The 14227-nt window shown below is 36.4% G+C and overlaps 1 protein-coding gene across 5 annotated transcripts in view; it reads left to right on the top strand.

The window, feature by feature from the left end:
• Positions 1-5921: 5921 nt before the first annotated feature.
• Positions 5922-14227, top strand: part of DYNC1I2 (dynein cytoplasmic 1 intermediate chain 2) — a 53508-nt gene continuing 45202 nt past the window's right edge. For 2 of the 5 annotated variants that reach the window (XM_028124319.2, XM_028124330.2), the window contains exons 1-3: positions 6186-6328; positions 7392-7508; positions 9693-9810. In XM_028124319.2, coding sequence (XP_027980120.1) covers positions 7401-7508; positions 9693-9810 — 226 coding nt within the window. In that variant the 5' untranslated portion in view covers positions 6186-6328; positions 7392-7400. Of the gene's footprint in view, positions 6082-6185; positions 6329-6366; positions 6463-7391; positions 7509-9692; positions 9811-14227 lie in introns of those variants that run through there. The other 3 variants (XM_028124304.2, XM_028124299.2, XM_028124310.2) reach the window with 3 other exon arrangements.

Raw genomic sequence — 14227 nt, 5'->3', positions numbered from 1 at the left:
AATCACAATGAGATAGAAATTTTAGGACACTAAGAGACAGAAATTAGCTAAAATATTTTACATATCCTTTATTCCAATTAAGCGGATGGAAATTTCAAACAATATCTGGATACTTCCCACACCACTTTCAGCTCCCTGCCTGAAAGCAGGAGTCTTCAGCTGATGTAGTTACCCGGGTGAGTAGGATCAAATAATAGTGGGTGATGGGGAGCGGGGTGGTTGCGCATGGTCTTAGAGAAACCAGACTCTACAGAATAATCTTGGCTACTCTTCTTTTTTTTTTTTTAAAGATTTTATTTATTTATTTGAGAGAGAGTGAGAGAGAGAGCCCAAGAGGGGGTAGGGTCAGAGGAAGAAGCAGACTCCCTGCTGAGCAGAGAGCCCTATGTGGGGCTTGATCCCCGGACTCCGGGATCATGACCTGAGCCGAAGGCAGTCACTTAACCAACTGAGCCACCCAGGCGCCCTTGGCTACTCTTCTAATGAAAGAAGAGTATTCTGACCTTTTAAAAAAGCAGTAGTTTCAAGACTGAAAGTTTTCCCCCTGAGATCAGGAACAAGGCAAGGGTGTTCTTTTTCACCACTTTTATTCGACATTGTACTGGACGTTCTAGCCAGAGAATTAGGCAAGGAAAAGAAATGCATCCAAATTGGAAAGGAAGAAGTAAAGCTATTTCTATTTATAGGTGACATAATCTTATAGGTAGAAAATCCTAAAGAATCTACCAAAAAGCTGTTAGAGCAAATAAATCCAGCAAAGTTGCAGGATACAAGATTAACACACAAAACTCAGCTGTATTTTTATACACTAGCAACGAACAATCCCAAAAGGAAATTAAGGAACTAATTACATTTATAATAGCATTTAAAAAAGTAAATGCTTAGGTAAAATTTAACCAAGGAGGGCAAGACTTGTACACTGAAAACAAAACAAAACAAAATATTGCTGAAAGAAATCAAAGGGCTAAATAAATGGAAAGATATTCTGTGACTGTAGATTGGAAGATTTACTATTGTTAAGATGGCTATCTTCCCCAAACAGATCTACAGATTTAACACACTCTCCACCAAAATCTTAATGGCCTTTTTAGCAGAAATAGAAATATTCATCCTAAAATTCATATGGAATTTCAAGGTATTCCAAATAGCCAAAACAATCCTGAAAAAGAACAAAATTGGAGGTCACACACTTCCTGAGTGCAAAACTTACTACAAAGCCACAGTAACCAAAACACTTCCATTGCTCTAAAAAGTTCCCTTATGCCCCCTTGGCAGTGAGTCATTCTCTATTCCAGCCCCAGGCAACAACTGATTTGCTTTTGTCATAGTTCTGCCTTGTCTAGGATTTCACAGAAATGCAATCATACAGTATGTAGTCATTTCTGTCTGGCTTTGACTTAGCATGATGTTTTGAAGATTCATTCATGCCATTACACATACGAGTAGTTCATTCCTCTCTGTTGTTGAGTAGTGCTCCAACATCATATGGCTATATTAGCATTTTATCTGTTCATCAGTTGATGGACATTTGGGTTATTTCCAGGTTTGGCTTTTTGTTGTTGTTGTTTTGTTTTGTTTCCTTTCTTCTCTACAGTTTCATTCTGCAGTGTCAAGGTCTAGATTTCATGTATCCCATTTGCAACTAATTGGAATTCTTGAATCTGTGGATTGGTGATTTTTCCCCATTGTGAAAAAGTGCCTTTTTGGATATTTCCTCTGCTCTCTTCTCTCTCCCTTTCCCTTCTAGAACTTCATTAGATGCTTGTTAAACCTCTTCCTATCCTCCATGCTTCTAATCTTTCTTCCATATTACCTTTTTGTCTCTCCGTACTGCATTCTGGATAATTTCTTTAGTACTACCTTCCAATACAAATATTTTCTCTTCTTGATCTACCCCTAATATTTCTAGGACCCTGGAAAAAAGTACAAATGAAAGGACACATACTATAGAGACACATTTAAAAGTCAGAAATCAAACTAACAAAAAATTAAATAAAATATATTCCTTCCTCCTATCTTGACAAAAACCAGGTTTGAATTTAAAATTCTTGGATACCTAGAGCTCTGCCCTATAATATGGTGGCACAGGGAATGCTGACTCCTAACTGCTAACTCCAAACCCCTCTCCTTTTATCCTCAGCTCCATTCCATACTGCAACGGCCATTGAATGTACACACTTGGGCAGCCGACCTACAAATCCAAGTCCCATCATAGTCCTATGAGAGCCATTTCTTGGCCACCCCCTGAGAGTGCAGGCCACCCCCTGAGAGTGCAGGCTACCCTCAGGAGGAGAGACCTGGAGAAGAGGTCTCCATAAGGAACCGGAAGCAGGCTTGGGGTGATTTGAGGTGGTAATTTCAGGGTCCCTGATGTCAGAAGTATGATCTCTAAGGGGGCATATAGATTTCATATGAATGGCCATATCCTTAGCCATTCATATTCCTTGGGGCTGCATAAAGGCCAGAGCTGAGTCCAAAGTACAGGGCCCAAGATTTGGTATAAGTGTAGTACTGCCCTCTTTAGCTATGTTCAACTCATCTCTTGAGTCTTTTATTTTAGTTAGTATATTGTTAATTTCCAGTTGAGCTAGTTGGTTCTTTTTAAAATCTGCTGTTTTAGTCATATTTTTAGTTCTTTTATCTTTTATAATAGTTAACCATATTTATTTTATATCCTGTGTCTGATATTCTAATATCAGAAGTCTTTGTGGGTCTTATTCTGGTATCTGTTGTTTTGGTTGGTTGGCTCTTGCTTTTGGTGCCTCCTTTGTGTGTTTTGTGATTTTGAGCTCATATTTCTTGACATTTATCCATGTAGAATTCTTCAAAGTGTTGAATTTTCTTCAAAGCTTGGAATAAGAGGAGCCCCTCCAAAAAGATTCATGTTTGCTTCTCCCAGGCACCTGAGTACATGATAAGTCTGGATAACTTTAAATCACATTTTCAGCCCATGTTTTTATGAACCATCCAGGTACTGAAATTTCAGGCTGAAAAGCCATGTGAGGGCCCACCTGTGATTGCACATTCTCAGAAATTTGCCTCCTCATTCCCATTCCATCAGTGCCAAAGTTGCTAGGCATTTCTTCAGAAGTGGCGGTAGATTTCTCACATCAAGGATGTATTCTGAGGTTTCCTTTTGAGATAGCAGTCTAGAGTAGGCCTTGGGCTTTGTCTCTTGTGGTCTCCTGCCTACAAGCTGTGAAAATTCACCAAGTTAGGTATATGCCATCTAGGTTCCCACCTTCTTTTGTCCTAAGTACTCTTTACTTTCTTGCCAGCTCATTAAAGCAAGAAGGAAGGTACTTTATCCTGCATTTTTAATTCTTTTCAGGAGGAAGGCCAGCTGGGGTACCTAACCTGCTTTACTGTTCTAAAACCTTAACATTTCTCCAGTCTATTTTTCTTAATTCCCACCGTAAATGCATTGGCTCATACACAAGTAGTTTCTGGCTCCATCTAAAAACCTTCCAAGTATATTCCCTGCTTCTAGTCTCTACCCTGCCTCTTCTCTCCATCTCCCATCCCTTCAATGAAGCTGTATCAATTAGGGTCTCAGAAAGAAACAGAGTTCACCCAGAGTTCAAATAAAGATACTCTGATGAAAGGACCAGTTACAGAAGGGCTGACAGAGGTAAGTGAGCAAATTAGAGTTGATGAGGCACTTGGAGACTAGCTACAGAGGGGATGCTAAAGAGACAAAAGGAGAAAATAAAGTTTCCAGAGCCCAGTGAAAGGTAGAGCCATGGAGGAGGGGCCACTTGCAAGAGCTGTAGCCAGGAAGGAATGAAGCTACTATTGGAGATATAACATCAACGGAGGGAAGAAGTAGAGAAGAGAAGCCAAATTTCACTTTCCATCTGCCTTCTGATAGAGCAGAAGATGCTTAAGCCTCTCATTAGGCAAACCCAACTACTGGGGAGTCATCAAAGAAGCCGAGGTCACTCCCCGGAGGCATAAAGTTTGGCAAAGAAGGGTAGGAAATGAGTCTAAGGGCCAAAAATATCATCATATCGGACTTTCTTCAAACCCACTTTGAAAGGTCAATGTCTAATATGCTAAACTTATCCTACCATCCTCCTATTTAAAATCTGTCAGTGGATTCACATCATCTTCAGGACTCTAAACTGGGATATGTGACTTTGCCACTGCTTGTGACTTCATTCCCTTGTTCTTGCCCTAGCCTACAGCCGTTTTGAATTATTTCCAGATTTTCCAGTAGTCCATGCTCTCATATTATGTACACTGGCCACATTCCTTCCTCTTCCTAAGGCAACTTTCCGCATCTTCTTTGCTTGGTTAACTACTATTCAGTCTTTCAAAATCAAAGATTGAGCTCTGGAATCACCTCCTTCTGAAAATTTTCTTTTCCAGAGTGTTTCCATCACTTCTCTACTGAATCTCATTGTAATATTTAGTTGAACTGAGCGTCCTGACAGAGATATGCATTTTAGCTCTTACATACAGCACCCAGTACCATTCCTAGCACATGGTAGGCAATCAATAACAAGTTTTCAAATTAATAAATGAAAACTAAATATTACAAAAGAAGAAAGAAAACAAAAAGGAGTACAGTGTATGGTGATTAACATCACATAATTAAAAAAAGGAGTACAGTTATGGGGCTCTTTGAAATTTTAGGTTATGGGGAAAAGTCTTGAAATTGAAAGAATTTTCTTTCTTGAATTTATTTCTGAGATATTTATCTTGTATATAGGCAGGGTAAGATAAGGAAAAGACTAGGCACAGGCCTAAGGACTTAGAACTTGAATCCTAAAGGTTAATCCTAGATTTGGGCAATGTCGCTCTAGACTATAGGAAAGACATTGCTTTGGTGTTAGCTTTAATTATTTCCAAATAATGCTTTATTTAAATAAGAAAATTTAAAATGTGTATTGACCCATAAATTTCTGGTAAATTCATATTCCAATAACTTTTCCTTTTTTGTATATTAAAACACCTAACAACTGTGGAAATCATTCTTGCTTGGTTTCAATAGTATAAAATGATTGATTTCAAGAGCGTAAAATTCTCTTTTCAAAAATTCTTGAGAGAAAATCAAAATGCTACCTACCACACTGCAACAAAGTTCTGAAGAATTACTTGCAATGCTGAAAAACATTTATTTATCTATTTATTTATTCCAATAGTAATCATTTTATTTGTAGTCTCAAATGAATATTCCATGTGTACATGATGAAACTAAGGAGAAATAGGGTAATTAGAAGTCTTTATTGCTGGGGTGCCTGGGTGGCTCAGTTGGTTGGACCACCTGACTCTAGACTTTAGCTCAGATCTTGATCTCATGGTGCTGAGTTCAGGTCCAGCATTGGGCTCCACGCCTACTTAAAAAAAGTTTTTATTGCTAATTTTCATAACACTAACATTCCAGCTAAGCAAGTTTACAATTGCACGAGATTCCTAGTAAAAACTGAGTAAAGACTTCCAAATCTTTTTCTAATTAAACACAAATGGTCACATTTCTGGCAGAATGCGTTACACATTTTCAAAATTTAGTTTTATATTTTAGCTATTGCCTAAGATGCCACATGAAACGTCTATAAGGCATTTTTTCTTAAAATTGGTGTATATATCTAAAAAAATGTTCTTCACGTGCAGTGTAATACATAAGTTCACCACCGGAAAATAACCCTTCTTAAAATCCGGCCAATGTTGAGTCAGAGATCTTAATATATAACACATACAACATTGTGAGCACTGACCAGAGGACCAGAATAATTCGTTAAAGGGAAGTGCTGGAAGCTTCTCTTTGGAATACTGAAGATACAAGGCCTTGAAGTGGGTAACCGCAAGCCTAGAAAACACTACACGTCCCAGCATACTTTGCGACGACCATTGACCGTAACTCCCAGAATGCATTGCTCGAGGCACGCAGGTTTCCCTTGTAGCTGGGGATTGTAGTTCTCTCTGGTCGTGTCACTCTGTAAGGCGAGAGTGGTGTGGTTGCTTACCTAGCCGGAGGACATCAGGCGTATTCTTCCAGTTTTTGGCAAAGTGGAAACACTTCGGGCCCCTAGGCTGACTGGGTTCTTTGTCTTATCTTTTGGTTTCTACTCTACACAGGTAAGTTACGGAGGGGCGGCAATTCACGCAGCACGGCCCCACCCTTCTTTCCGGGAGCGACCTCGTTCTGGTGAAGCTATTTGTCCCTAAGCTCTCGCCGTAGTAGCCGCCGCCCAACCCTCTTTGTGTGCTTCGCGAAGCCGCGGAGCTGGTGGCGGCGACTCTTGGGAGTTGGGAGCAAAGGAGAGGGACGTTACCCGGACGTTGCAGGCGGGCGGACTCTTTTTCCCATCCCGCCAGCTGCCAGGTGGGTTGACTGTGCTTCCCTCCAGGCTTTTCTGCCTGCTGTGTCACACGTCCCGGCTCAAAGGGCGGTTTGGCAGTTTCTGCTGACAGCGCTGCCCGGCCCGGCTCCTGAAGGGGAGAGGCGGGGAGAGACAGGTGCGGTGACTCAGGAAAGCCGGGGAGGGGGGGGGGCGGGGCGGGAGACGAGATCACTCGCTTCCCTTCTTCACCCACCGGAGGATGGCCCGCGGAGCCTCGAGGCTTGCTCGCCGCCCTGTGGCCCCCCTCTCCCAGACGCCCTATCATGGACCGCGCCCTCTTAGTGGTGACCTCAGAGGAAAAGTGACTCTTTTTCGCCTTGCTCCATTTTATAAATAAAAGTCATGCCTACATGGCGTTGACAGTGCCTTCCCTCCCCGTGTATGTGGGAAAGTACCTGAACGTGGAGGCTATAAAACAAAATGACAGAGGCTTTCTCTTCCTTGTAGTTTTGAGAAAGTGAACTTGTCAGTCACGGAGCTTCCGGCCTGGGAGGATGAGCCGGTCAGACTTTGCTGTTGGGCTTTGACTTAAAGTATACTTACTTTAAATATATTTGATAGTTAATGATGGTAAATTTTGTGTTTTGCTTGTCCTGAATATTATTAGTATTACACATTATTTACGGGAATTTTGTCTGACCGCATATTTTTTTAATCAAATTTCTAGGGATGAATGCAAAACTCTGGTTATAGATTTGATCTGTGTCATATAGCCTAAGAGCTCTTTAATGCCAACCCATGTCCTCTGTTTTAAGAGTCAGAGACATTGTGTTAAATCTGGGCATGTGAACATTAAAGAGCTTGCTGTATGCCAGCTACTTTGTTCAACTCTGAATATTTATATACATTTCTTTATAATGTTATTCAAATCTTAGTAATATATTATGCTTCCATATTTAAAAAGTAGAATTTATATGTTGTCTTTCGATAGCAGTGAACTACAGGCCTCTTGAGATAATTCTCTTCTTGAAGACTAATTTTTTTTAAAAGAGCGCTACTTTTACCAACCTAATGGTGATTATAAATGATTATATGTTTTTTAAGGTCACAAACATGTCGGACAAAAGTGAATTAAAGGCAGAGTTGGAACGAAAGAAGCAGCGGTTGGCCCAAATTAGAGAGGAAAAGAAGAGAAAAGAAGAAGAAAGGAAGAAAAAGGAAGTATGTTTTATTTTTTTTAAGTAAACAAGTAAAATAATTGGGTTTAATATCAAATACTTATACCTTTATGTAATACCTTCAGAATAGTCAAAAATCCAGCAGTTGTGACTGCAAATATAGCAGTGTAGGTGAATTTTACTTTAAAGAAACCAGGTATGTGAAAATGACAAAATTGATAAAATAGGATTATTGGTACTGAATAAAAATATTTCATATAGATTGATGCATTTTGAGGATTTGGTTTATAAAAGTTCAATTTACATATTTCTCTTCTAGGCATATGTTTATTATATAAAGTAAGGGACATCTGCCTTGTAATAGCTCATAAAACATGGCATATATATCATAACTTAGTTTGGAATTTGAATTTACTTATCTGAATGTTTTGCTAGCCTGCACTGCTAACAGTTTGTCAGAATAAATAATAGAAAAGAGAAATATATAATAGATTATTTAAGTGATTAGGGAATTTGTTATCTCTTTCATCATGAAATATTTTCCTTGAAATATTTTTGCCAAGCAGTAGGTTTGATATTACCTTAAAGATAGACCAGATAGATATGTCTTCTGATTTTTCACATCACCATTTCATCATGTATGGCAAATATACATTGACCCTGAGCTGGAGATATTTTACTTGTTCCTGTATTGATATGTACATTTTTCCCAACTATTTGGACAGATTTGTATACTTTTACCACAGATATGTTTTAAATGGTCAGTGTAAGATAATGTTTCCTAAGTGTTACATTAGTACCAAGGTTTCTGTTTGCTAGCCAATAGCCAGGACTTCTAGAAATCTCTTAAGGGAAAAGAAAAATCAGAAAAAATTGAATCACAGACCTGTACCCCTGAAACAAATAATACATTATATGTTAATTAAAAAAAAGAAAAATCGAAAGTACAATTTTTGTACAGCATTGCTATGATGCTGTAAAAGCCTTTGAAGAGTTTTCTCATTTATTCTGAACCTTTCTGTGATACATTATTGTAAGACTGTTGGAGGTTTAAGTTAGCTGTTTGATTAAAAGTTAACTGATAGAAACATGAGTCCAATAGGCAGAGCCATTCCAAAGTAGTATCTGCAGCCTTAAACCCTTCAGTGCTGAGAGCATATTTGATTTTTGTTTTCTAAGGATGGCCATAAGTGGCATAAATAGCCTAGGGATATCTACTACATGATTTACAGCTAATTTAAAAGCTATAAAACATTACAAGAGATAACTTAATAGTATTAAACAATGAGTCTACTAATACATTGCTATATAATACAGGTAAAGTGTCAACTTCATAATACAGCCTGTTTAGCTATTTTGATGAAGTTCACGGATGACTTTTTTTTAAATGGTACCATAGAATATTATGATTGACAAAATTCACTACAGATAATTGTGTAATAGTTGTCTAGGCAAAACAGGGCATCAGAGCCTATTTTGTATATATAAAACTTTTTCTTTGAAGCCTTAAATTTCATTTGAGATGTTTTGGATGATCTGAGGTTATTGAGGCTTATCTAGTTTACTTGGAAGATTTTGCTAAAACTATAGGTGACTGAAATAAAAGCTGGCAATAATTTTGATAACAAATGTTTTGTGTTGTGCAAAAGTGAATTTTAACTTTACTAAATTCAACCATGTTTTTATTATAAAAATAAGACCTATAATTTAAAAACAAAAACACCTTTCTCCAGATGAATTTTTGACAAACATTCTCTACATAAAACTGCATAAATACAATGAAGACTTCATACAGAAGTTTGAGGTATTCATACTGGATTTTCAACAAATCACATTGTCCATTTACTTAAAATTTGTTACCGGTTAAATAATTTTTTTATAGTGTTGTGATACTTATATCTAAGCTTTTGTGCCACTGGGGGAGGTTTCCACAATTCCTAACTGTGGATAGCAATTTCATACTGTAGATAAATAGAAGTTGACTGTACTTTTTTAATTTACTAGGTAAAAACTTTTGTGGGAACTCCTTGATTACATATCATTTGGAGATTACTTACTAGAACTCTATTGAGAATGGTTTTCACTTAATGAGTATTATATGTGTTCAAAACTAAGTCACCCCCCGCCCAGAGTAAACAGTGTTAGCACATTATTTAAAATACACTTTTTTGGCAAGCAGAAATGTTTCATATTCTATGTAAATTTAAATTTTTAACTTTAAAAATAGACTGATCAGAAGAAGGAAGCAGTTGCGCCTGTGCAAGAAGAATCAGATCTTGAAAAAAAAAGAAGAGAAGCTGAAGCATTGCTTCAAAGCATGGGGCTAACTCCAGAATCCCCCATTGGTAAGGATAAGAATATATCCATTTATAAGAGCCAAGAATAGATGCTATTCAGCTCAGACATATCTGAGATGAATGTGTTGACTTTAATATATTTTGCATATTTTTCTTATTTGTGTCTCTTAAAAATGACTTATCTTATACTTTATTCAGAATTATCTTTTTTCACATGTGCCAATACATGGTTATTTTGTTTGTTTAAGAGAGCTGCAAGATTAAGTGCACTTATTAACATACACTGAACAACCAATTGACTTTTCTTGTTAAATCAGTAATTTATTTCAACATTTGTTGAACAAGTTTTCTGTGCCATACTTATTTAGCTCAAAGATGACTGATTCCTGATCTTAACTCTATATTTTTTCTGTAGGTTAAAGAGAGGTATAATGAATCAAAGTTCTAGAAGTATATTAGTTTCAAAGGTATAGGAGTGGAAGGAAAAAATAGCCTTCTGCCCTCACTGCTAATAATGGAAATAATATTGGTAGCCTCTTTTGGCAGCAATTTGACTTGTTCTTTTTTGGGCCATTCATTTTGATAACAGTACTGAACCAAAAAGCTGAAATAGTAGAGGTACTGAAGACAGTCTAGTTCATGTCAGAAAGCATTAAACACTTGCTTAAAATAATTCTGACCTGAATATTGTTACATAGTATTTTAATTTGACATGGCCTTTGTCATTTAGGCTAATTCCATCTGGCTCAGGGGACAAATACCAGAAGTAGTAACTGCTGTTTGCCTGTTGTGAACTATAACATAACTATTTCTAGAGCTGATATTTCTAAAAGGTTTCAAGATGAAAAAGCTGGTCACTCTCATGGTCTGCTTCATTGTTATTTCTTTCACCTCATTTGCCTTTTGCCTAATGGTAGAATTTGAAGATTGAAATATATTTATGTGTCTTTATTTAATAAGTTTACATTCATATTACAATTTTAAAAGTAAATGCATCAGAACAGTATTGTTAATAACATAGTAACTAAACCAAGTTGCTTAATAGTTGTATAGTCTTTGATAGTTTTTCTGTCATTGGCTTTGTTTTCCTCCCAGAGGAATTTTTTTTCCTTTTCTATTTTTAGGATTTCAGTTTCACTGAATTCACTTGTTCGTATTTCTCAGTTCATGGCCCTCCTCCATTATCGAGTCTTAAAAGACTGTTCTTCGGGCGGGGGCGGGGGTGGGTGTGTGTGTGTGTATGTTTCTTCCTCATTCCCCATCTCCAGTTCCATTCCACTTCCCAGTCTTGCATTAAGTACCGTTCTTGCATTTTTAACATGTCCTTTTGATCTGTCCTCCATGTGTTTACATATTTCAAGTTTTCATATATATATATATATGTGTGTGCATAGACGTTTTATACACATAAACGACATTGTGTTATATGTATCATTCTGTTTGTATCTTTTTGCCAAGCAGCGTTTGAGACCTGCCCATGTTGCTGAATATAGATCTAGTTATTTATTTTTGACTGATGCATAATATTCCATTATATACCATATTTTACTTATCTGTTCCCCAAGTGATATAGGCATTTAGATTGCTTCCATCTCTTTGCTATCACAACCATCACTGCAAAGAATATATACTTTCCCTTTGAGAACTGTGGAAGAGTTTCTCTGGGGTGTATGCCTAAGAATTGACTTGCTGTGTTACTGTGTATAAGCTTACTTACATTTATTAGATTCTACGCACCACTCTCAAGAATGACTACAAGTTTACCCTCTCATTGCTAGTGATGAGAAAGTAACTATTTTACCATATCCACATCATCACCTGATTTTCTCCAACTTTCCAATTTTTGCCAACTTGATGGGTATAAAGTGGTATGCCAAAATGTTTTAATATAAATTCATCTGTTTACAGTGAGGTCGACCATTTCTCAAATATCTATTATTTTCTCTTCATGAATTGCATATTCATATCTGTAGCCCATTTACAATTAAGAGTTTTTTATCTTGCTGTAGGAGTTCCTTGTATATTTTAGAGGAGGACTTCTTTGTTTTAGTTTTTTTTAAAAAAAACCTTCTCCCAGTCTATTACCTGTTAACTCTGTTTATAGTATCTTTCATTGAACCTAATTCTTCATTTTAATATGTTCAAATCCTTCATTTTGATAATAGTCAGGCCTGCCAATTATAACCCTTTTTTGTGCTTTTTGGTCTTTTTTTTTTTCTTTTAAGAAATCCTTTCTTTGAAGACACAATATTATATTTTCCTACATTTTTTCTGTTAGGCTTTATAGTTTCAGCCTTCACCTTTAGACGTTTGGGTTATATTTTTGAATATAGCATGAGGTAGGGATCCAATCTAGTTTTTCTCCATACAGTTAGCTAATTTTGTCAGTACTTTTTATTAAATAGTCCATCCTTTCCCTCACTGATTCTGATGCCAACTTTGTCATACAGTTTCCATGTATCCATGATATTTCTGGGCTCTGTATTTTCACTGTTATCTAATTTGTTTGATTCTATGTTATTAAACCACAGTTTCAATTACTATGGCTTTGTATTCTATGTAATTTTCTTGTACTGTCCACGTTCATTGGCCATAATGGTTATGATTTTAAAATAAATTTGATGGCTTTCCCTTTTGATATTTTGTAGAACAGCTTGTAAAGAATAGATGTTAACCTGTTCCTTTAAAACTTGGTAGAATTCAACCGTAAAACTGCCTGGGATTACAACTTTTTTTTTCCAGGGGATAGTTGAAAGCAGAGGTTATTCACCATTTCAAGTCTCTTTTTAAGGTTATAGTCTATTCAAGTTTTCTATTTATTTTTGTATTGGTTTGATTTTTTTAAAACAATAATAAATATTTATTCTCTCTCACAGTTTCTGCCTATCAGGAATTTGGTAGTGGTTTAGCTGAGTGGTTGTGGCTCAGGGTGTCTCATGGCATTGAAGTCAAGATGGCAGTCAGAGCTGCAGTCATCTGAAGACTTGCCTGCTGCTAGGATTTGCTTTCAAGGTGCTTCACTCACATAGCTGGCAAGTTGGTGTTGGCTGTTGTTGGTGGAAGGCCTGAGTTCCTATCCACATGGGCCACTCCACAGAAGCGCTGGAGTATCCTTGCAGAATGTCAGGTTCTTCAGAGTGAGCAATCCAAAGATAAAGACAGCCAGGAAAAAGCTATTATTTTTATGGCTTACTCTTGGGAGTCATCAGTTCCGCTACATTCTTCTGTTGATTGGAATTCACAAAGAATATGGACATTCTTTAAAACTGCCAGAATATTTGCAACAAATTCATAGGTCTCTTCATATTTTGAGATGATCATATGCTTTTTTTTTTCTTTTAATGTATTAATTTGATGATTTATAATGATGGCTTTTCTAATGTAAAAGCATCTTACATTCTGGAATAAACAACTTAGTTACAAGATGATTTTTTTCTTATGGATTGGTGAATTCATTTGCAAGTATTTTGTTTAGGAGTTCTTCATCTATACTCATAAGAGAACCATGCCTGTAATTTTTTCCCTTTTATTAGATCTTGTCTGGCCATTATAATAGATATAGTGGTTATAGTAGCCATATTAAAGAGGTTGTGTGGTTTTCACCTTCTTCTATTCTCTGACAGATTCCTAAAGATCTTTCCAGTATTTTTTTTTTTAATTAGGCTTGAAGAATACAGGATACAGAGGAAGGCAGTGTCTACCAAACTTTCTTGACAGTAAACCAAAATAAAAAATACATTTTATATCATGACCCAGGATGGGTACTTGTTTTTCTTTTCACTACAGAATGTATTTAGTAAATATTTTTAAATTATAGCAGTGTAAAAATACTGCTAGAATATTCAAGAGGATTTATTAAAAACATCAATCTCTTCTTTTCCTAAAACAGACCTTTTTCTTTTAATTCTGAAAAGAATGTTTTTTAAAGAAGATATAGCTAATAAAATCTCTTTTAGCTTCTCATCATTGGTAGATTCTTATTTATTTGGTAATTGACTGCTTTTTGTCAGAGATCTTTGAGAGCAGAGAAAATCACATTTTCACCCCTGGTGTCCAGCACAGACTAGACACTTAAATGTTTGTTCAATTGTTATTAGGTTGTATGTCTTTCTACCTTGTAAGGCCAAATAAAAGCCATCTCCTTTAAAAGCAAAAACAAAATCTGATTGTTTAAATTTCAGAAAAAAACATAGTGGAAATTGAAATTTGAACATTTCATAAAAGAAGCATGGCTTTTTTTTTTTTTTTAACTAAATTTAAGTGGCCAGTCTTAAGAAAGTTAATTTTAGGTACAACTTTCAAGACATGTTCTATCCAGTGTGGAGTTCTTAAGCATTGATGATTGAAAAAAATAAAGTGAATCTCTTTTGTATGTATAACTACTGTTTTAAACATCTTGTAAAGAGATGAAAACAGACACTGTCAAGTACTCTGTAGCCTGAGTCTGTATCAGTAGGGCACACAA

Source organism: Eumetopias jubatus, unplaced genomic scaffold (assembly GCF_037043125.1).
Source record: "Eumetopias jubatus isolate StellerSeaLion01/CBP00866 unplaced genomic scaffold, mEumJub1_p1.0 scaffold_3, whole genome shotgun sequence".
In the NCBI taxonomy this organism is placed as follows: Eukaryota; Metazoa; Chordata; class Mammalia; order Carnivora; family Otariidae; genus Eumetopias; species Eumetopias jubatus.
The sequence above is the reverse complement of the archived record's forward strand: the minus strand, read 5'-3'. Positions and strand labels throughout refer to the sequence as shown.